Source organism: Micromys minutus (genome assembly GCF_963924665.1).
Source record: "Micromys minutus genome assembly, chromosome: 5".
Lineage (NCBI taxonomy): Eukaryota > Metazoa > Chordata > Mammalia > Rodentia > Muridae > Micromys > Micromys minutus.
The window spans coordinates 80152847-80177210 of NC_137974.1; the positions used below are offsets into that span (position 1 = coordinate 80152847).

Sequence of the window (24364 nt, forward strand, 5' to 3'; positions counted from 1 at the left end):
GGGCTCCGCAGACAGTAGTAACCATCTAGGTCACTGCAAAGAAAAAAAAATCTGGCGTTTCGAGGTGTGTTGTTAAATAACTAATTATGTTGGTTCCAGGCCGACATATAGGAACTGTCAATGTGTCTTTATAAACCTATGCTTGTAAGGTTTCTTCATGTGATCGATGGCTTATGCATCCAAAGCCTCAGTCATAGGAACCTCAGGAACAGTTAGCAGCTCCCTCTCACCCTCCAGAAACAGAAACAGAAAATGCGGCCACCATGTGTCTTCTTCAGGCTGAAGGGAGAGAGGGAGACCAGATTCAAGGATCTTGAGGTACTTGTGCAACAGTCAGTGGATGTTTAAAAACATGTTTTTTTGTTTTCAACATAGTTGTTCCTTGATAGCCACTGGGGATTGGTCCCCCGAAGGCATGCAGATCTGTAAATGCTCAAAATCCCTTGTATAACACGGTATGGTTCTTGTACAAAACTTACAAATACCCTCCCATGTGGTTTATATCATCTCTAGATGACTATACTACCCAACACAACATGTTGAAACCCTCGGGTGGAGCAAGTCTATGCATGTTAATCGTGGATGTGGACATACTAGGTCTAACATCAGAGCCCACCACCGAGACACAAGGCAGAGGACACCAAATGTTAAGTTAATGGCCAGAGAGAGAGCTCGGGATCTGTGAAGAGGTGGAGGCTGCAGGGGCCACGCCCACACGTCACACACATTTAGCCACGGCCTTGGTTCACGATTCAGACTGTGGAGATGCCTTCCTGAATCCTTCCTGTTCTCCACGGGCCTGGGGAGCCTGCAGGAACAGAGGGCTGGCTGCACTCTGCATGGTACAAAAGAGCCCCAGGCTGCACCATAGGACACCCGGGCTGAAACGCTGCTCTGTGTGCTAGGGTCTCCACCTCTCTCTTCCCTCCTGGAAGACAGAGATGGCACTACACAAGTGAACACGCTAACAGGCGAAGGACACCACAGAAGCACACATTAAGCCAGGCTGCAGGGAACAGTGGTCTGTTTCCAATCACAGAGCTTGTCCAGTCCCCAGCCTCAGAGCTTTCCTCATGTTCAGACAGTAGGCTTTGGGGTGGAGGACCCTTCAAACCCAAATGATTGCCACTCTTGGTTTTTAAATATTCCTTCTAACTTACTACTTTGTTCTGTGGCCGTTTAGTTTATTTTCCTGTAGCGGCATGTGCTTTTGCTTTTGATGCGCACACACTTGGAAAAAAAATGCATTATTAAACAGAGGAGCCCCCGTGGCCCCCGGAGCTGATATTCTGTCTCCTGACTACTCTGAACAAGTCTCCCTTTGTGTTCTTTTGTGCTAAAGTGATTAATCATTTCACTATCCGAGGGCTGCTGACAATCCTTCTAGATGATTCTGGCTATGGTGACCTCCACCCCCAACCCCCAGCACCAACACTTGTCTCTGACACACCAGGAACCTGCTCTCTATTGGAGCACAGTAGGCTCCTCTTTATTCACGCACAGTGGGCTCCTCCTTTCACACAACAATAATCTTCATCTCATTGTCTTTTCCCCTCCTGAGTTTGGGGCTCAGGGTGTGCAGGGTGTGGCGATGATTTCAATGAGCAAACAAGAAAATGGAAAGTGAAAAAGTCAAGGGCATGGCTGGTTTGCAGAGCAGAGGGGGGCTTTGTCCCTGACTGGAGGGGACCCTCCACGTCTTGTTTTCTGTGCTACATCATTCTCATTTTCATCATTTTCCCCTTCCCCTTTCCTCTGGTGAGCTTCAATAGTCTCAGGCTCTGCATTTGAAGTCTATGAAGTTTGGCCTGGGCCTCACCAGGGTTTTGCTTTCCCCAGACATGGCTGAGGTAGGATTCAGGGGCTGGTCATTTAATGACAAGTGTTCAATAGCAATTTTAGCTAACTTTAAAGAGCCCATCTGTTTTGTCCACTTACCAGTACATACTGTTAAAATGAACTTTAAATGCATATTTACAGAAATGACCCAGCCTGCCAGTTATTCCTAGAGATGGAAAAGCTGAACTCAGAGAGGAATCATATGTGAGTCATCAGGAAAATGCCCATTAGGATCAAATGCCTGGGTGATTTAAAGTGTGGGCTTCTTATGTGCAGTAAACCTGCATTTGAAAATATTTATAGGTAGTCAAGGCCTGGAGTTTTAGACTGATAATAAGCATGATTTTTTTTTTTTTTTTTTTTTTTTTTTTTTTTTTTTTTGTATGTGTGTGTGTTTTTCAACCTAGGGCTTTCTGCATCTGAGGCAAGAAGTGAGATTAGCCCCACTCCTCTGTTCTTGATATTTTAAAGCCAGTTTCAGAAACCCAATCAATATTGGTAGACACATACTTGAATATGAGAAACTAAAGTCTCTTATATATTAATTTAATGGGACTTCAAATCTCTACTCATTTGAAATTACCATAAAACAGTCAAGGCATTATGATAAAAACTTTGTTACTAAAAAAAAAAAAATGTAACTATAAAGTACCCACTGTTTCCCAGGAAACGTCTGGGTGAAAACATCCTTCCCAAACCAACTAGGAAAAGGCACAGGAAGTGCTCTGGGAAGCAGAGGCTTTGAGGAAGGCAATGTCGCCAAGAGACATGGTCCAGAAAACCGAGGTGCTGAGCATAAGTCTTTTCTACATGTTCTAAGGTACAGTCAGCACCAGAAATAGAGCCATAGAAAAATGGGAAGAATAAAAGCTTCATGTTTAATAAAGCCTTCAGTCTGGGATGGCAAAGAAACCCAACACTGTACTACCTGTTGGGAAATTAGGATCTGTGAGAACAGCTTCTTAGAAAGCCGGGACAAATGAGTGTGCAGATGAACCAGGCATGGGACTTCTGACTGCTCTGTTCTCAGGATTTATATTTCCCAGAAGCCACTGACCAGACAGGACACGGTGCATCTACAAATGAAAACTGGTAGGGCTTAGTGAAGACACATGGTGCAAGGTCAAAGGAGAAATTAGTTTTCTAGGTTTTTAGGTTCAAATGAGCTAACTATCCCTAGGCGTGAAAAGGTAAAGAATCATGCCTTATTTAAAATGTATAACAGTTTCCAGGATAGATGCTCTCATTTCTCAAGTCCCCTATGTCTCCCATCAACAAGCTGCCATTATGTATGTTAGAAATTATTTTTTGGAGATCTGTGTGCATACAATGGTAATTTGCATCAAATCAATGTAATTCCACAACCCTCAATTTGGAAGAAGAAAAGTAACAGAGAACACTGTGTGTGGTTTTCATAATAAATACAAGTTTTAAATATGTGCCTTGAGCTGATCGCTCTGGGTGGATGTTTTAATTTTTCCGAGGGACGTTTTTGCATAGACCACATTAGCAACGAAATCGCTTTGACTTGCAGCCCTTGATTCCACAGTAGCAACATGCTAATTAACCAAATTATTCTTGCAAACTTATTATCTTGATTTCTCCAACTTGTAAAATTCATTATCTATCAAAATGAAAAACCCAGTCTCATAAAAGACAATCAAGAAACTGGCGGCAGATACAAAAGGCCCAGGCTTTCCTGCTGTGCTATGGTAACAGTTAGATCCCCTCCCATATCTGACCACCAATCACCAGCAGGGAAACTTTCATCTCTGTTTACCATGGCGTGTGTGATGATTCTTCTCCATACAGCGGAGCTGGGAGTCCTCACAGAAGTAATGCTTTAAGGGAAAAATCACCTCAAATCTTTTTGCTATAGTGCTGGAAGATGACAGTATGAAGAACAGGAACAGCATGGGGGTGAAGTCATTCATTCACTTCATTCATTCATTCCTCTTCATCCACTTGCTCAGCATTTATTGACCAGTGAGAGATATGAAAGGCCACCAGGAAATGGGTATTAAAGTGTGAACACGGGTTCCTGGGATCACAGACTAGCAGCCTCTATCTCAGATCTGGGGAAGGAGAATGGTTCCCAGAGAGAGTGCTACATCAAGGGGGAAAAAAAGGAGACAGTCAGCTGAATTTGTGGCCTGAAGGTAAGTAATCAAAGCAGGACCTAAGGGTAGAGCCAAAGGTGGTCACACTCTTGCAGAGAAGGAACTGAAGTTCGAAGTGCAGTCAGGAAAAACATGGCTGAGCACACAGGGCATTGCACATCATACTCAGGAATCCGTCTATACTGAGCTTGGGAGAGGCTAGTAAAATGTAGGTTTTGGAAAACTGGTTCTGTGTGCACCATGGAGTGCTAGTTGGAGGGGGGGGCTAGATGCCAAGTGTCAGTGGGGCAGTCTTCTGGAATAATCTAGGTCAGGAAGGATGGTGTTCTGACCTGGACAGGAGATGGGGGGGATATGAATATATATGAATATATACATGTATGTATGAATAGGCCTGACTAGGGAAGAATTGAATGAGAAGAAGGCAGGCAGAGAGAAGAGTCCAACAGCTTTAGCAGCCACAGTGACAGCAATAATCCACCCGAGAGGAAAAGGCAGTAGGTGTGAGGTAGAGTTAATGTATCATTGTTAACAACATGTGGAAATGGGAGTAGTCAGACAGGTGAGAATGACGTTCAGGAGACAGAGCAGGGTTCGAGGCATACGCAGACACCTGCCAGCAATGGGAAGAATGTGAGGAGATAATCCAAGGCCACCAATATCCCAGAGAGACACAGGAAGGAAGGACCAGAAGGCTAGGAGTGATCATAAAGGGCATAGTGGGGAGAGATGCCAGACAAGCACTTTCCCACAGATGCTGTGGTGAGCACAGTCCCTGTGCCTCCTGACGAGCATGTTTGGGGTCGTGACCTCTGTACGAGCTGACCTACAGGTATGGAACATGAAAGCAGCCAAGGGGTGAAGCCAAAGTGGGAATGAAGCTGATGAGAGTCTAGCCTACTGAGGAGTCCGGGAGAAGCTCCCGGGAATGCAGCTCTGGAGAAAACCCGTTTCTCCTCTACGTTTTTTGTTGTTGTTGCAGTTAGTAAGATCAAAGTACTTTGGAATATTTACAGGTGTACTCCTAATACAGGAAGCTACTGGAGACACAGTGGTTACAAGGCAGTGGAAACACTTGCTGGCTCTTGAATCAGCTTCATCGGAGGATGGGGCGTCGGGGCATGGGAGAGGGTTGGTCCCAAGTGGGAAGAGAGCGCCCAGAAGGGAGGGAGCGGCAACATGGAAGGATTGCTAAGTGTCTAGCATCAGCAGCCTGGATTACAGGGCTCCAGGAAGGTGGAGCTTTCTGCCAGGTCCACTCAGCAATCCTGGTGCCTGGCACCCTGAGAAGCTGAAGCCAGGCGGTCCCAAGACACCCAAGGGAGACGCCAGTCTGCCCCATACAGGACTGTGAAGCACTTATGCGAGTCATGACATGCTGGGGTCACAGTGGCACAGCAAACAGAGCCGGCTACACCGAATGCTTCTTCAGTGGAATGGCTTCCTCTGTGCCGGAAGCATGGCAGATAAGGAGACGACATCTAAAGAGGCACAGAGCAGCCAAGGTGATAAGAATTCCATGAGGGGGTATCTCAGGAAACGGTTTCTAAAGAGCCTCCTTGGGAATGGGGTTAAAGGCACTGGTAGATTGCTATCTAGCCTGTGTTAAGTCTCTGGGTTCTATCTATAACACCCTTAGTAAAAGATCCTGTGGGGAACTTAGGACGAAGGTTGAAGTAGTACTGATGAGGACAGGGTATCCCCCCACCCCTAATGCTCACAGTGAGCTGAGACGTTACTGGAAGGAAGAGAGTATCTCAGAGGAGGAGGGTCCAGTATAACCTGGGGCCCCAGCTCCTGCTGTAAGGCATGGGGCCCACTATACTGCAGCCTCCACTGCTGGCTGCTGGGCATGCTACTGCAGCAGGGCCTGTCTGAGAAGACGGCCCGACCTTTCTATGGCCACAGAGTGGTCATGGTAACACAGACAGCGGTTCTGGCGAGACCCGGCAGTGCGGTACTAGGACAGAGCTTGGTGACATGTACTTGGGACCTACATGCAAGGCCCATGTGCTTGACAGGATTTCTAGGTTGGAGTGGGAACAGAAAATGCCAGGCAGAGATGAAATGGGCCACAGAGGGGGCTCGTCCACCACTGAGGTCACTCCCACACGGACACACCTGTGAACGAGTGTGAGCTTGCCCACTACCTTCACATCGTACATGCTGACATCGCTTCCACACATATTTTCGTTCCTAGATGCCTCTTTGTTAGGACCCTAAACCTTTTCAAGGACCTACAACACAGTAACTCTAAAGTGTATATGACTGTTTTGCCTATGTGTATATCTGTGCACTGTGTGTGTGTGTGTGTGTGTGTGTGTGTGTGTGTGTCTGGTTCCCATGGAGACTAGAAGAGGGCACCTGATCTCTTGGGACTGGAGTCATAGATGGTTGTAAGCTGCCCAGTGGGTGCTGAGAATCTCACTCAGACTCTCTAGAAAAGCAACAGATGCTCCTAACCACTTTGAATCATCTCTCTAGGCCCTGTTGAAAGTTTTTCAAAGTCTCATGACCTACATGGTGGTTAAACACGCACAGAAACGTGTTCTTTTTTAAGTACAGATATCGAAAAGAGAAATGAGGTTAGGAGCTTAGGGCGTGTAATGTTTACCTAGCATTTGCACACCCTGGGTTCCAGCCCCAGCACCTTAAAAGCCTGTACTAGACAAGAGCACTGGAGGGAAGGCCACACGGAAGGCGACCCGAGCAGGTCAGGAGCGCAGCTCGGTGTCACAGAACAAATTTGGCAGGTACAAGGCTCTGTGATGCTCAGCAGTACAATGAAATGTTGTGCGAACACTGCGTAACGCATGAAACAGCCCAGGCCCACCGCACGCCTCTACATGGCTGTCATTCCTCTGTTGTGAAAAGTATTTGGAATCCTCTCCCTAACTTTTCTGAAATGTATACATAATGTGTCATCCTATTACCCGCCAGGATCTAGCTCCCCTAGAACGCACACACACCATGTTTAACCTGTCAATTCAAAAAAGATAAAAAAAATAATAATGAAGTAAAAGTAAGTGCCACCTTTGAGGGTGGTTTGTACATCTTAAAGTCTGGCTGCCTGCTGTGATTTCCCGTGCATTAATACTGTTCTCTATACGGGAGACACAGCAATGGTGAATCTCACTTTTGGGTACAGATAAGAGCGCTCCCTTCTGTTCCACGCGACTGACGGTTAAGCATTATTTCCCTGACGCCTCTCACTTAAACACAGAGAGTAAGACAGAGAAGACAGCCCAAGAGTTTGAAAGGGTTGTATGCATGTTAGCGTGTAGTCCCACTGGGCCGAGGCCTTGCAGCTACACCCCAGCTCTTGTCCTGTGTTAGTGGGGCTGGACCAGTCACCCCATCTGTCATGGAGGACTGATTCTCCAAGGAGCAAATCTCCCCCTGTTTCCTCTCTACATGTCTTCCAGTAAATCACTTCTTCTGCCCACTGAGCCTGTCCTGTGGGCAGCAAACACCTAAGGCACTGGGCACATCTACTACTTTTGTAGGTATTTTCTGCCCCTTGTGGATAGAACACACATGAAAATGGATGTCGGGCAAACCCGACAACATGGCTGCAAATGTTGACAGACACACTCATGAACAGTCTGAGGTGTCTTCTCCTGCTAGGACAGAAAGTAAAGACACCGCTGATGGTTTCCAAGTGAGCTAACTAAGTCTACCGTCCCGCACAGGACTGGATGGTTCCTCACTGTGCAGCAGCAGAGAAAGGAGAACACTGAGAACCAAAGCAGGGTATTCTCAGGAGCTTCCGGTCCTCAGGGTTTTGGGTTACTGTAGCTGTCACCACAAAGCCTACTGGGTCAGACCCCCCTCTCTTATTGACTAAACTCCTTTAGACTCTTAGCATGGCATGCGGAGTGTAGCCAAATGGCCCTGCGATGAGTTACTCGGACACCTTTAGTAGGTAAGAATGTAGTCCTTTATACAGAGCTTCTGGTTTCAACCCAATGGACTAATGATTTTTTTAATTAAGAATTTATCTATAGATGTAAAATGAAATATGAACACAAGCAATTTCTGTCCCTACCATCCAGATGGCCAAAAACAAGAAAAAAATGTGTAACACAACACTATGAAATGCCTTAACTTACGCTTGAGTAAGAGTCTAGGTTTTGTTTAGTATCAGGTTTCTTTTTACTCATTCTTTTATAATAAGCAATGAGGTGTATTAATGTTTTTTTCTTGACAGTTCTTTCAGGGGTCAGTTTTTGTCACTGGTGGGCTTCAATTTGTCATGAGTTTAAATCCTTAGGGGTGTAAACAAATTTTAAGAAGTTATAGAAGAAACAGCACTAACTGTGATTAAAAAGCTGCTCTGGTCTGCAGTGGAGGAGATGTGACCTGAGCAGTCCTCCAAATGACCCAAGCAAGTCACTCAGAACAAGTCAACTCTTTGTTTCCCGTGCTCCCGTAGGCACAGAGCAGCTAATATGTTTTCATCTGGGGCAAGGAGCACATAGATGTTTGAGCACAAGGCCTCTCTTGTCCCACCACCCGGAGCCTGGCCATGTGACAGGCTTGAATGATGCGCAAGCCATATGACACTGTTTACCATGCACAAACCTCTCCAGAGATGGTATTCAGCAGGGCTCTTCTGTTTTCTGGGAAATTAAGGCAGGGGGCAAAGGGGTTCCCTGTACTCGACTGGAGGCCATTCCATTATAAAGTCAGGAAATGATCTCCAGAATTTAAATAAGCATCCTTTACCGCTTTCATATAAACAGTAGTATGCAACCCTGTGCGAATCCCCACGATGGATAAGTCACACTGGAGATGACAGCCAGGAAGGGAGTCTATTCAGACGCGCACGCCAATGTTCTCTAAACTCAAACCAGAACCTCAAGCATTGGCCTCTTGGTTGTTATTATAAGGCATAGAATAGTGGGGGTGCCCTCAGCAAAGTGAAACCTAAAACCTTCCTGCATATAAAACTCCTGCATCCTGGATCCCAGCTCTGCACTCCTTCCCTTGTGTTGCAAAGGGCTTTCACTGGCTGAACAAATGTGAATGCCATTCTGTATTAATGGGAGATGCTAGGAAAGGCCCCGAGGTACTAATTGCACTTGAACCTTCCGGGGTGAGATACAGGAAGACTTGCAGAACTACCTACTCTGAGCATATGTCAGCCATGAGGGCTTTAAGGCCATCTCTACAGGACTTGGTGATCATTTTGCTCTTGGATAAGAGAATTCCATAATTAGGCACAGATTTATTAGGTCCCAGAATTAAAACTTCCCTGAGTAAGAGTGAAAAAGTAATATACCTTAGAATATTTTAGAAGGTATTGTAATGTGAAAATGATTGGAAAACAGTCACCTCAGCAAAACTAAAAGCAGGGAAAACCGGCCCAAGTTAAAGACACGGTTAGTTGGCAATGTGAGCCATAAACCTGTGTTTATTGAGTGGATGCACGGGCTGGCATTTTCACACGTGGGAATCCCCGTGACAACGGAATGGCCCAGCTTCCTTCCTTCAGACGGTGAGAGCTGACTCCTGCTCTAAGCATCTTCCTGCCCTATGCTTCCTGCTCTATGCTCCACCCGGTTTCCCTCTCCTCACAGCTGGACCTTCCCTTTCCGGCCTTAGCACTTACTCTGTTTCCAGCCTCCCTCCTGGAAAATGTGGCCCTACCTGTTACTACCTGTTAGCTCAGTCGTCTGCTGTGAGCTACCCCATGCCCGTCTCTGTTCCTTGGATGCCCCCAGCTGACTCAACACAGCCTTGTCTAGAAATGGATTCCCAACTCTTTCCTTCCTCTGAAACACGAGTAATCCTGAGTGACACCACCGCTCACTGAGTCTGACCCTTAACATCTCTTTGCACGTTTTAATGGCTTCCACCCTTCCTACTCTCCTTGCCTCTTCACTCCATCCTGCACGGCTGTCAGGACAGGGAACTCAAGGTGTCAATGTGACCATATCACCCTCCTCAGCAACCTCACGGCTCCCTTCCCAGGATCTGAGCGCGCCTGGGAGGCCAGACCCATCGGACTGCTCCCATCTCCATCCGCTGCTCCTTCACCATTCCGTCTGCCTTGTCCTCACAGGCCTCCAACAGGCTCCTCGTTTTCTTTGCTTGGGTCCCCTTCATTTCCCAGTCAACACTCTATTTATCTTCTACCTACCAGTCGCTTCCTCGGTGAGACCAGCCTGGGCCACAAGCAAGGTCATACGGCATATGGTCGGGTCATGTAAATCCCCGAGAATCTGTCACTGCTAGTGTTACGTACTTCCTAACTGGACCTCTGCTGGTAGGCAGACAGTTCCACAAGGGTAAGAGGCCAGGACTGTTTAGCCTACCCCCGTTTCCCACAGAAAGGACATGAGAACTCCACTTGGACATCATCTGAGACATTCTCAGGGCCCCCTGCTTCCTTCAAAATGGAGTGTCACCCATTACCCAGCTTGGCTCCAAACAGGGACTCCCAATGACCTGGGCCGAATCTGGTTCCCCCACAGTGAGTCACAGAGCAGAAAAACGATGAAGAAAATTGGGCTCTACAGAGGCTCGCCATGGAAACCAGACAGCAAGGAAACAACCAGCCACATCCATGACTCACGGCGATCGCATTGCAACGGCTTCCTGGGTTTTCCATTGGAGGAGATCCCACTTATTCACCTGCTCATTGACTTTATATGGGATCCACAGTTTAGGAGGGAAAAATACATAATAAGTATCTGAGGCCGATACACAGTATTTGAGGCTGACATAGTTTCCAAGGTTGTTAGTAAAAAAACCGAGCCTTGGGCTTATGTCTGGGGGAGATGGTACATTTCAGGAGAGAGGGAAAGATGATGGTGGAGAATTTCGAACCAAGTGAGGCAAGGGACAGCAAGAAAAATCCCAGGTACCCCTGGGAACATGGCACATCCTCCAGGTAGCCCCTCCATTACCGTCTTACTAAGGATACCTGAAGGGTCTGGGGTTGGTGTAAGAGACTCCATCTACTACTTCATCTAGTACCAGACTTCATAAAGGCTCTGAGACGAGGAGGGCTCCAAGAGCTTGCTCTCCTTCACCACAGTCCCACACCCAAGCACAGCCAGTACATGTGCAGAGACTTCAGCGCCCAACCGTCTACTCCATGGCTCCAGTCTTTCTATTTGCATCATGCCTGACAGAAGGAGACCTGAGGCAGAGGCAGCACCCAGTGAGGGGCTCTGAGGCAGTGTGGTAGGAAGGTTAGGGATGGGGTAGAGAGGGGCGTGAGGCTGTCATTGGCTGTCTTTATAGAACGAAAGCTTTAAACTTGACTGGAGGAATCTGATTTACTTAAATGAATGTCAGCTTCCTTAAGGTATGCCTTTTGGATGTGTGCACTACTCAAGTCTTTATGTTGACTTCAAGCCCTGTCTACAGATAAGAACACAAAGCCCAGAATTGAACATGATGTATGGGAGACACCTGTAATCTCAGCAACCAGGCAATGGATGTCCAGCCAGTCTGGGAGACCCTGTCCGGAGAGCAAGGACTAAGGAGAAGGCAAGGGATGTCAAATGATAAATGTTCTCATAGTGGCTACAAGATGGTGTCAAGAGGAGTGTCTAGTTACAGCAAGAAAGAATGGCATATAAACGCAGCCAATCAAAGGGGTCTAAAAATGGAGCATTTAGCCGCAACATGAAAACATGCTGAAAGAGTTAGGCAAAGCTTGTCAGCATCAAATACTGTCCATTATTTAATCGGAAATGAAGCAGGTAAGATAGGTTTTCTTAAATAAAATATGGACTTAATATAATTAAAGAAATGCCTCTTTGTGCCTTGACCACAGCTTTATTCAGAAGTTAAAAAAAAAAAAAAGAGAGAGAGAGATCATTACGAATTCAAACACTCTAACTTTAGTTATTCTGATCAACTTCTGTGTTTAAAAAGATCTGTGAAACAACACTTTTCAGGAAGAAAAATACCCTGTTTTTTAAAAAATGATTTGTGAAGGTAAAATTTTTAAGTTAAGTAATATTTAAGTTAAGTAATAATATAATAATACTTCAATGTGTTGGCAATCCATGTAAAAACACACAGAGTGTTCAAAAGGGAGGAACACGTGAATGTCCTGCTCTTTACGGGGAATGACAGTAACATCTGGTGTGACTTACTTTGCTGCTTTTCCCAGTGCAGTATCAATCTTTCTAAGAACTGTGATTTTTTTAAAAATTTATTTATCTGAAAAAACTATGAGGAAAGAAAAACTATGGGTTGATGGTGACTGTAAGTTGGAACACGCGAATACAGTTCGAGAGCCCAGCCTGCCCATTTGTGTGTGGAACTTGCACACGGAGGGAGGCAGTGGGAAGGCCGGGCTAATGGAGCATCAAAGAAATTAAAAACCTGCAAAGCGGCACAGAAATAAACTTGAGACTCCAGTATCATCTCTGTGTTGGGAGTTTCTGATTCTAATTAAGTTTAGAGGGAAAAAATCCCAAGGCAGCAGCCCCTGCCTGACTCAGACACGGCATAATCAAGGATGCTCAGGTGATAAATGGGTACATATGGATGTGACTCTATCTTCAGCTCATCTCTTTAATGGTGTCACCCATGTGCCACAAAGCACAGGGCTGGGTAAGCTCCTAGACTGATGTTTCATTAAGTGTCACTTTGGTGACTCAGATGAGACTCCTCAGAATAAGTATATGCCTAACAACAGACCACGAGGGATCCCCTTAATAATGTGACCACAGGACTTTCTTTTTCTGGGAACTCTATCCACACGACCAACACAGTGACAAGATCTTAAAAAGCATCCTTACCCGAATTATTTCCTCGACACAGCTGTTGCTTTCTGCAGATCTACTCTCCTGAAAGCAGAGGAAAGATAAGTCAGGATTGGTAGAGTGGAATTGCTGTCACAGGAATTGCTGTCACAAAGGGAGGGGGACAAACAGATTTTTAAGTTACTTGGGGGGATAAAGCAATGTTGACCTAAGGGGATGTTTAAGGCAGGGAGTGCTGGTAGGGCTTCTCATTGGTCAGTCTTACTGTGGCTGTTTCCCATTTCCTGGCTTGCAGAGCCACATAGATATGCATGCCCTCCACTTAGCCCAGAGCTCTCCCACTATGTTAACTGAAATGGGGAATGTTCCCAGAAGCACTGCAAACATTCCACAGTTCTGAGATCCATCCATCCCCTTTGGGCTTCATCCAAGTCTGGAAACGGGTGTCTTTCCCACAAAGTAGATCCAGTCTACCCAGAAAATACGTGCTGTGGGCCGGATGGTATGATGGTTGCCACAGCTTCAATAAGAGTCTGGATCATAGTCCTCAAATCCTACACTGAGCGGCAGGATGAGGAAGAACGGCCAGGGTCCTCTGGGCGATGCCAAGCATGCTGGTGTCCGATCTTACCAGAAACACTTGCTCTGCACCACCACCCCTCCCCCACTGCCTTGAACGGTAAGCAGTGCTGAGGTGTAGTGGCCTCAGGTCACAGGGAACCAGAGAGCATGCTAAGGTCCACAGACACTGTTTAGTTACTGCTGCTGACACAGCCAAGAGCAGAGGACGTGGTTTTATGGGGACATAAAAGCAAAGAGCATCTTCTATTGGGTGTGCTGCCTGTCCCAGGGAAGTCATTCCGAGAGCCTTGTAACTCAAGGGTGCAGACCATACCACAGGGCAGCGTACTAGAATGAGACATATATATATATATATATATATATATATATATATATATATATATATATGTGTGTGTGTGTGTGTGTGTGTGTGTGTGTGTGTGTGTGTGCACTGTGTCTTCTGTAGCTAATTTCAAGGCATCCTTGGGGTCATAGCTCACCCACAGTCCCCTCAAAGCTGCTATACTTGAACCTGGCATTCTCAGTAGCATGACCTTCCTCATCCTAGACTCCTCATAACTTTAATTCAACACCCCAAACAATCGATTCATTCAGCACACACACTCCACGTAAAAACATGCCAGTTAAACGAAGCAGTTCTCTCCACATTATATGTACCATGTACAACGTGTGTGTTAGCTAATGGCATGCAAATCAATGAACATGGTTTTTCCTGCAGTTACTTCATCCTGGCTTGTCATTTCAGACAAGATCTTACCACACAGGCTAGACTGCGTTGAAACCTACCATTTCCCGGCTCAACCTCTCAAGTCCTGGGATCAGATACATTACCACACCAGGGCACACAAGCTGATTCGAAGCAAATCAAATGTTCAAAAGATTATCAGTGGCTCCGCAGAGATGGATGCCTCCTCACTCCTTGCCCTGGCTAATAGTTCAGCACGAAACAAGACACAAGTCTTGAAAAAGTCTCACATGTGACTTCACCTTTCTTTCTGGCACAGGACTGGCGGTTTGTGTGGCCCGTGCCAACTGAGGCCCAAGAAGTCAACATGACTTTGTAACAAGTAGTCTAACTCAAGAGCAGTGACGGGACCGGACTGTGGGATGCCTGAGGCCCAGCAACGTCCCTGTCCACGGATGTCCCCCAGCAATAAACAGTGTTCTTGAAATATGTCATCATTGTAGCAGGCACTGCCTAATGTGTTTGCGAAGGGGAAGCCTGGACCAGTTGTCCCAGAGGCTACATAGAAACATCTCAGTCACACCAGGGTTTCATTCCCGTGGAATGGCCCCTCTGGTATTTAAGTGGGAAGAATTAGTGGTCTCAGTTGGAAAATTTATCTCCAATCCCACAACCATTTCTCTCATGTTCAAGTCCCCAACCATTTGTAGCAGATGGTATGCTGACTAAGCGAATGGTAACCACTCAATACACTTCCTGTTTTCTACTTCAGAAACAACTGGAAGGAAAAATGTGGCCTCACCTTACCTGGGTACAGCAACCTATTAAAAAATACATTCAACTCAACTTCAGGTTTAAGCCCTTAAATAAGCCTCCTCTGGGGGCAGAGACTGGGTAAGAGTCAGAGAGGGAAACCTGCTGAGCTTACTTCCTACAAATGTCAGAGAAGCTACATCCTCAGGGCCTCATCAACATGGCCCCCTCAACAAGAGCCCAGCAAGGACAACAGGGAACCACATGCAAACATAGGAGAGGAAATTGCATGAGGTCTCAGCCCTACACACACACATACACACACACACACACACACACACACAGGCAGCTAAGGGATGCTGAGAGCCTAAAAACAGTCTTCTCCAAGGTACAACACTCTGACTGGTAATCCAACACCAAGTGGTCATCCTTGAAAACATAAACAAAAGTTTCGCTAGAATTGAGCAGGCTGAATCTATATACTTAGGTGTGTGTGTGACCAATCAAAGTATTAGAGGCCATGAATTTGAGAGAGAGAGCAAAAGTGTACAAGGAAAGAGGTAGGGCGGGAAATAAGACAGACGATTATATTTCATTTAAAAAGTTCTGATAGTTATGCCTCCTTTGAAAAGAAAATGTTAACTTCCCTTACATGTACTGTACACAGGGGACAGGCAGTTCTTAAAAATGGTGTCTCCTACTAGCCTATAGGTTCCTGCTGCCCTACTGTAGTGAGGGGACACGGAGAGAAACGCGTAGCAGACACCACTGCGAAGCACTTTTGTCCCCATTGCTGGTGGAGTACACTGATTATGACACTGCCTCACCTCGATGGATGTGCAGACCTGATGGGCAGGACAGACAGCGACCATCAAGAGAAAGCACCAGACTGAGGTCAGGACAATGACTTCCAGCAGCCATCTCAGGAAGTCCCATCCTTGTATCAGAGTAAGTCAGGCAGAGTGAGCACCCCAGTCCTCTCTTCAACAATTCTCCCGGGGACTCTAGAAGGGGGCCATATTGGTTTGACCCTCCAGGGTTCCAGTGGCACTGTGGTAGGTCCACGGCACAGCACTGAAGAAAGTCTGCTTCAGAAGATACCCAGGAGCTCTTTCAGCAAAAGCCAATGACTTTAAAAGACAGGGAAACTTGGCTCAAAGTAGTAAAGGGGCTCTAACCAAAAAACGCTATGGCAGCAATGGTAGCCAAGACAGGGCCAAATACGTATCTATCAGTCAGTCCTCCAGTGACTCTAGCTCAGGCAAACTTCCTGTGCTCAATCCTAGGGGCTGCCTTTAGTTGATGTGATATTCATGTTCACAGTGGGGAGACCAAAGGATTCTGGGAACATTTAGGTGAAGTTCTTCATTTGTTGATGTTACACATTATTCAGCGTTAGCCATGGCCTCTCGGTTTCCATCATACTTAGAGAAGTGGGGAGAGAAAGGGGAGGAGAAAGATAGAAGTCATTTTCCTCTCTAACCAATACAATGAACAGGAAGACACATATGTCCGCAGAAGGCACATAGAATCCCACCTGGTTTTTTCCCAAATGTGCAGAAGGAGTAGATCATCGAGGGGGGAGGGGTCTGAAGATCCTTCTGGTTCTGAGGCTCTCCCTCAGTTGTGATTTCTGCTATAGTTATGCTCCTTGATTTTATTTATACTTCAGTAACTTTCTCTGTTCATGGGTGGGGCGAAAACGTACACGCAATTTACATTTCCAAATTTGTGTTTATATATTTTTTTACAATAAAATTACTGCTTCCCTTGGAAAAATACCCACTGAGAAGGAGGCTGTACAATGTAAAATTTAATTACTCTTTTTTTTCTGTGGCTGCTGTCTCATGCTGAGCCGCTCAGTTGTTTACTGTGACTTTGATGAACCCCCCCCCCCATTTTTCTATCATTGCGTTTTGAAATCTGTCATAACAGTCTCACCTCACTGAAACCTCCAACTAAACTTCAATTAAAAGCTAGCATCCCTGGCCGACTCTCCTGCCACAGCCTTGGTCGTCCCACACTTTCCCTGAATCCTAGCACTCACACACACTGCACAGCCTGCCAGGGAAGTGTGGGGATTGGAGTTCTGGGAGAGAACAGCTCCAGAAGCAGCACAGCATCATGTTTCTAATTACCAGGCTGAGCACAGCTCACTGGAACAAGCAAGGCTTAGGGAGAAAGCGCTCCATCAAACCAGAGCGAAATGGCATTTCATGGCAGAGGGGATGAGCCGGACACAGGGCTCACACTGGAAACAGTTTAACTCTTCAAAGATACAGTGCAGCAAAACTTTCATCCATAGGCAGTGCCAAGGGTATAACACCGTTATCAGCAAATCCACAAAAACCCTTAAACATTTACAGACCTCAATGTCTCTATAGGGTCATCTTTAAACAAATCTTACTATTTTTCATTTACAGAAAACCTGACATAAAGAAATGAAGTACTGTATCAATGCCATGAAAACAGTACCTGGAGATCTAAGCAAATACCAGGAACCGGAACTACCAACTACCATCTCTCTCTCTCTCTCTCTCTCTCTCTCTCTCTCTCTCTCTCTCTCTCTCTCTCTCTCTCTGTGTGTGTGTGTGTGTGTGTGTGTGTAGGGGTGGGGTCATCTCTATCATTAAGTTCTAGGCCTTGGTCTTGAGCACAGGGTGATTTGTGAACCATGAAACAGAGCCTGTCCTTTCAAATTCTGTTTCTCCACACCTGTCCTGACAGCCCACCCTGAAGGACTGCACTCTGCTGGAGCCCTGTCTCACTTCTGCTCCTCTGCTCTGCTCACCCACAGATCAAGTATCATCTTCTGCTCTGATACTTCCACGCAGCTCTGCCTCTGGAGCCCCAGTGTCACCATCACCACTGAGACATTCAGACACTCCAACAGACAATCGAAGGCCAAACAAGAGACGGGATATAAAGAGGAATGCTAGAGGTGCAGCCATGGAAATGCAGCATCAGGACCAATGGAAGGGCACATCATAGAGTTTGGGGCACAATGAAGAATGGGGGAGAGGCAGGAAACAGGTAGAACATCAGAAGACATTCAAGGGAAGGGGGACAGAAGCAAGCCAGTCACACCAGAAATCTTACACCCACTTCTGGAATGGAACAGAAAAGGGTCGAATGTGCTCAATGATAAAATATGTAGCCAATATTCACAAAGAAAATCAAAATTTCTGGGGCCTGGGGAGCAGGCTCAGTTGATGAACACCTGAGTTTGAATCCCCAATGTCTATGTGGAAAGTCAGCCAGTGTCATGACTTGTAGCCCTGATGCTAGGAGTATGAAGGACAATCTGGAGAGCTCACTGGCTAGTCACAGGGTCACCCATTATTGAGTTCTGGGCTCAGCTAGTGACCCTGCCTTAACAAAGCAAAGGTAGACTGATGACTATCAGATGCCAATCTCTGGTCTCTACATTTGTGCACACATCTGCATGTACCTTCAAACATGCACACACACACAGCAGAAGCTATCAGATGCCAGTGTCTGCTCTCTACATGTGTGTGCACACATCTGCATGCGCAGACAAACAGACACCCATGCAAAAGACTATACACATGCACAAATAAAATAATTTTAAAAAATCAATTAAAATTGAATGATTGGTGCAGTTGGCTGTATTTTAAGAGATCTCTTTGCTTTTCCTAAAACATTAACAAATAACCGCCTTAAAGCCTAATCCTTAGACCATCAACTTGGAACTTTTACTTGCTTCATGGAAATTAAACGTATAGCTATGGGTACCCCAGCTATTCTTAACTCCTCAATTTGCACATTGGCACCTGTAAATCAAGCCTTTCACGAGCTGGTGTGGTGTCAGCAGAGGTTGCTGGATGAGCGCCTCTCTTTAATTCGAAATATCTTGAGCGTTGGAAAGAATGTAGAGAATTCCACATCTCACCTCAGATGGGCCCATTGTGGTCAGAATGGGCACACAGACATATCACATAGGTTTTCTATGATCTATGCATGAGGAGTCCATGCCAGCCATAGACAATTCCATGTAAACTTCAGTCTTATCCCCTGTGACCTATTATACATATGAGAATACTCCAAATATTTAAAGAAAGAAACAGATTGTGAAATGGTTAATCCTGGGAATTTTGGATAGAAAAATCAATGGTTATAGATTCAATGTCCCTATCAGATCCCTAGCTACAGGATAAGGCCTCCCAGTTATATCATGATAACGAAAGCTAGGAACATTGGCCGGAGTCTGTAGTTAAAAGTGCATGTGGTTGTCAGCAAGTTTATGTATCAGTGGGCTGCCCTCGTCAAAAGCCTACGGATGCCGTGAAGGCATTAAAAACAGAGACAGTGACTTTACATCGCAGTCACTGATGGATAATGAGTATTTGCTGTGGGGTCATGTCTCCATGAAGTGGCCAGTGCTGGAAGTCAGGGCCATCTTCCAGACTGTCCTGTCGACACTGTCCTGTCGACATGGGGCAAACAAACCACAAGGCAGTCATTAAAAAACACTGGTCATCAACACTGACAGGAACATGGCAAGACCTCTCATTCTTCATCCCAAGTCACTCCTCCTCTGTGGGGAGCCGAATGCCATTACAAGATGGCGCTGGCTCCCTCACAGTTTGAGGTAAACAACTCCATATATAGTAATGCTCTTGTCAGCTAAGGCGCTGCACCCTGCACATGCGCAGTACATAACCTATCTCCGGCCAATCCCGAGGCCTCTGGTGTCAGCAGACTGGTGACAACCAATCATGGCAAGCCCGTATGCGCTTCTCCCTATATAAGCGGACAGCTAGGGTAGTTCGGGGCCCCTCGCTTCCTGCTCTCCCCTTCAACCAAGAGGCTCCCACAATAAAGCATGATCTGAGAAGAATCCTCTGATGGTGGTCGTCTTTCCTCGCTGGTCGAGGAGCATGCTGCACTCCTCGTAAGAAGAGCAGCAGGCTCAAGATGGGTGACAGGACCACTCTCTTCAACACTCACTCACCAGGCAAGCCTTCAAAAAGACATCTGAAAGGTGCCATTTCCTCTTTAGTGCCTTCCTGAATGGCATCCTGACCCAAATTATCTGTTTCCTCATCTAATAAAGAACAAATGAGATTTTCTTTGTGAATAGCATAAGTTTTGCTGATAAGATAACCCTAAAACACACCCTCTTAAAGGATGAAGAGAAACACACCGGAGAAACATATTTGGTCACTGAGTACCATTGAAAACATCTTTCCTTCTAATCCTGGAATTCTGAACACAGAGGTTAGTAAGATGGAAAGAGTAATCCAAGGAGGCTGATGAAATCAACCAATTAAAGAAACTTAGAACTACTCTAATCTGTGTCCCCAGGGTTAGACATATAATCGATTTTCTTTCAACCAAGAATATAAATGGCACAGTGGTGCAGTGAATTTGATCATGCAGGCTGAAATCCCTTATCCAAAACATTTTAAACCATGTTCCTAACTTCAGATTTAAATATTGTCCTACTTTGATTCTTATTGCTGTGATAAACACCATGAGCAAAAGCAATACAGGGAGAAAAGGGTTTATTTGGTGTAGCCTTGGCTACTTGCTGTAGTATTTGGGAATAGTCCACCATCAGGGGATGCCAAAGTGGGAAGTACAAGCAGGAACCTGGAGGCAGGAATTGAAGTGGAGACCATGCAATGCTGCTTACTGTCTAGACTTTGTGGCTTGCTTGGTTTCCTTAATTATATGTCCCAGCGATATCGGCTTGCTAAGGGATGGCACTGCCCACAGTGGGCAGAGCCCTCCTACATCAATCCTTACTCAAGAAAATGCCTCTCTGTACCCTCCTCATCTCAGATCCTCATCCCCAAACAGCTCCATTCAACGGGACAAAGTTACCTTTGTCAAATCAGTAGTTTGCAAAGAGCTAACCATGACACGTGTAATACAGTGACAACATCACAGTCCCGTGCACAGAGAACGTGAATGGGTCCTCTTTAATAATAACCAACACCGTAAGGTAAGGCAGACTGTGGCAAGATGCACTCCATCTCCAGTGGTGAAAATGGCAACTGCGTTTACCAAAACCAAACAGGCTTGAAATCTACTGCTTGTGCCCCTGAGAATACGTTTCAAAGATTTAACAAGAAATGATTGGCTTATGATAAAATTAGCAGGAGAAGTCAAATTAATTCAGAAAGTGTAAGTGAAAACTGTCAAGGTCTTTCTCTCACCAACAATATGGCTTAAATGCTTAGAGAAAAGAAAGCAATTCTGCTTCCTCTCAACCCAATAAACATGAAATAAGATAAATGTTTTATTTTTGGACTTGATTCTAGCACTGGGAAGACAGGTGATTTTAAGACAGAGTTTTGCTTAAGGCTGAATAAGGACATTAGGAATCTGAGCAGCCGTAAAGGAATGAATAGCAAAAGCTACCTAGTGTGAGCCACAGCCACAGGGGACACCAGAGGAGCCTGCAGGGCAGTCTACAGAGTAAGGGTGAGTAAAGGCCACCACCTCTGAGGTACAGGTCAGAGAGAAATGCTACGAAAGCAGCAGAAGATAGAACGAAGCTCCACCCTCTAGTTCGCTCCTTCCTTCAAACTTCAAAAACGAATGAAAAGGAAGTCATCTCACACTCAGACTGTGAGACCAGGACGTGCCTTTAGCCACTTTAAATGGCAGCTTAAGCCAAACCCCAAACAAGGTTCTCAATAACTCTGGTCAAATCAAAAGACCTGTTGATGTGGTTGTAGCCCCAACTGCCTTTAGAAAAACCATCGCTGTATCAGGAAGACGCACATCTACCCAAGTGTTTGGCTGGATTTCAATAATCTGAGTGTATTAGCAAACACGAGCCAAGGGATTCTGCAAACTGAGTCTTATAGGGTCCCTGGACTGTCTCTAACCTTTGTATACGCCAACATTCCCATTCTGTCTTTTTAAACTGAGCTTTAAAATTTTTAATGGTGTGTGTGTGTGTGTGTGAGAGAGAGAGAGAGAGAGAGAGAGAGAGAGAGAGAGAGAGAGAGGGAGGGAGGGAGGGAGGGAGGGAGGGAGAGGGAGGGAGGGAGGGAGGGAGGGAGGGAGGGAGGGAGGGAGGGAGGGAGAGAGAATGAGAATGTATATGCTCACAGAAGTCTAAGAAGGCTAGAAAGGTGTCAGATGCCCTGAAGCTGGAGTTAGTCTTGAATCACTAAATATAGGTGATGGGAACCAAACTCCAATTTTCCAAAAAAGCAGAAAGTGCTCTCAATTATGGAGCCACCATCCTAGCCTCTAAGTTCACATGTATTTACTTAATTTGTGACTGCTCATAACTACATGAGGGCAGGAATGGCATGGCACATATTTTGGGGCAGCATTTTTTTTTTCACTACCATATTGACCCCAGCCATCAAACTCCAATCATCAGGCTTGGTAGCAAGAGCCCTTACAGACTGAGTGATCTCACTGGCCTCATCTTCCTCATTCTGAGAACAGGAACAGGACCAGTACCAAGTATACACAGAGGCTACTTGAAGCACCACATGGAAAACGTTGAGCTTGTGCCTTCCACATGACAGCCAAACAATGATTAATTCCTAGTTTTAGAATTGCATAGACATTGTTCTAAGTGTACAGGAAAGCAAGTTACCATTGGGTCACATTGAATTTAGGAAGACCAGATAATGTTAACTCTACTGTTTTCCCTGCTTCTAAAACACCATGGGTCCTCTGGATTACAGTAAAACATCAACCAAGCAAGCTCTTAGGGATCTCTGAGAGGGCAGATGAAGATATCTGAATTAGGTATTCTCATACATAGATGGACTGGTAGCTAGCTAGTAACCTTCCCTAACATTTCTTATTGGTCATGATTTAGACATTGAAGATCCTTAAGTGAATTAAAAAGATAAAAATCCCTACCACTGTAGAACTTATATATTAATAATGAGATCCAGGAACGAAATAAAGAAAAGATTATACAGCATGGTAGAAGATGAAATGTTAAGGGGGAAAACTACAAGATGGTGTCCTAGGATGTGGGGCTCCCTGAGTGACAGGTTTGTATGAGGAGAATATTGCTTCTAACGCGCACGACAAGGTTTGTGTTTCTAGTTTGTCAACAGGATGCAAGCTAAAGCCATCTGAGAGGACTCCACAAGATATACCTGTATACCTGTGGGGCATCTTCTTGATTAATGACTTAGGAGAGTGGGCCCAGCCCATTGTGGATGGGACTAATCCCTGGGCAGGTGGCCCTAAGGTGTATAAGAAAGCAAACTGCCCTGTGTCAGCCCCAGCCTCCAAGTTTCTGCTCTGAGTTCCCTTTATAAGGGACTGTGAGAGGGACATGTAAGCTGATATAGGCTTTTCCCCCTCATGCTATTTTTAGTTCTGACATATTATCACAACAACAAAAACCCTAAGATAAGGATTAACATGTAGTGTGCACTGAACTACCCCATCCCCATTTCCCTTCTTGCTCCCCACTTTGCCTTCTCAGAGTCTAGTGACCCCACGTGCTTTGTCTCTGTTGGGTTATTCTTCCAAGAATGCCCTGAGAGTAGAAATAAGTCAGGACTAAGAAGGGTCCGCATATCCAATAGATGAATCAAGAGAGTAGAGATGCCTACATAGGACAGAGCAACCACACACACAATGACTTACATGTTTAAAACCAATTAATATCAACAAGGGTTTATATCAAACCTTTCACGGGGTCCTATAGACAAAGGAGTTTGAACAATATGAGACCAGTACCTGGGCCAGTTTACCTACCTTAAGTTCTTTATCTACAATCAGAACCTTCCAAAGAGACAATGAATCTGACTGACTTGCCGGTTCCAGGTTCCCCTCAGAAGCTGAAGAAGTGGGGAACGGTTAAGACCAATGCTCTCAGATGCACGTTCCGTGCTAGCTTTAAGTATCTTCTCATTGATCTGGGGCACACACAGCTCAGGGCCTGTGACTGGAGAGATGTGGCTTCAGGCCATAGCCCAGCCTGGAGCCCCGGCAGAGAACAAAACCGGAATATGTAATGCTGGCTATTTCCAGATAATTTTTACTTAACGGAATACTGCAAGGCAAATTGGCATACAGATCAGGATGGGTTACCTGTAAAACTGCTAGAGAGAACACAAGACTATTCCAGTAGTATTAACTCAAGCGTGCACAGAGTCATTACAATGTTCAATAAGTTAATTGAACCAGGTAGAGATTTGAGAGACTAGATAGATGCACGTACTGTTTTATTATTATAAACATGACAATCTGCCTCAATCTCACTCCATTTTTAAATTTGAGTCCAGCTCTGTGTTTACAACCCATGAAAGATGTTATGCCCGGGGACACAGTATTTCCTCTGGACACACAGTGAATAAATGGTTAAAAATCAATATTCAGAAGGAAAAAATGATCCTTAGGGCAAAAGGTAGTGTGTTATCAATTTCTGCTGGGTGCTAGGGCACACATGTGGTCTGGCAGGTAAGGTCCTCACGGGTTTGCATGCTGGAGGCATGGTTTGTCTGCCAGTCCTGGAAGGTGGGAGAATCTCTGAGCAAGAGAGCGGTCTATGCTGCTCTGTAGGAATGAATTAGCGCTTGTGTGTGACTGGGTTGTTAAAGAGCAAGACCACACCACATGGCTGCTCTCTTTTTAAAGTAGCTGTGTCTCATTCTGAGTCTCAGCCAAGGGCCCTTCTGAGACCTCAGAGT

General features: G+C 45.6%; 1 protein-coding gene across 2 annotated transcripts in view; it reads right to left on the bottom strand.

The window, feature by feature from the left end:
* AFF3 (ALF transcription elongation factor 3) overlaps positions 1–24364 on the bottom strand; it is a gene marked incomplete at both ends in the record, with an annotated part of 424260 nt that overhangs the window by 189688 nt on the left and 210208 nt on the right. For both annotated transcript variants that reach the window (XM_080916707.1, XM_080916706.1), the window contains one exon: positions 12728–12775. In XM_080916707.1, coding sequence (XP_080772833.1) covers positions 12728–12775 — 48 coding nt within the window. The remainder of the gene's footprint in view (positions 1–12727; positions 12776–24364) is intronic.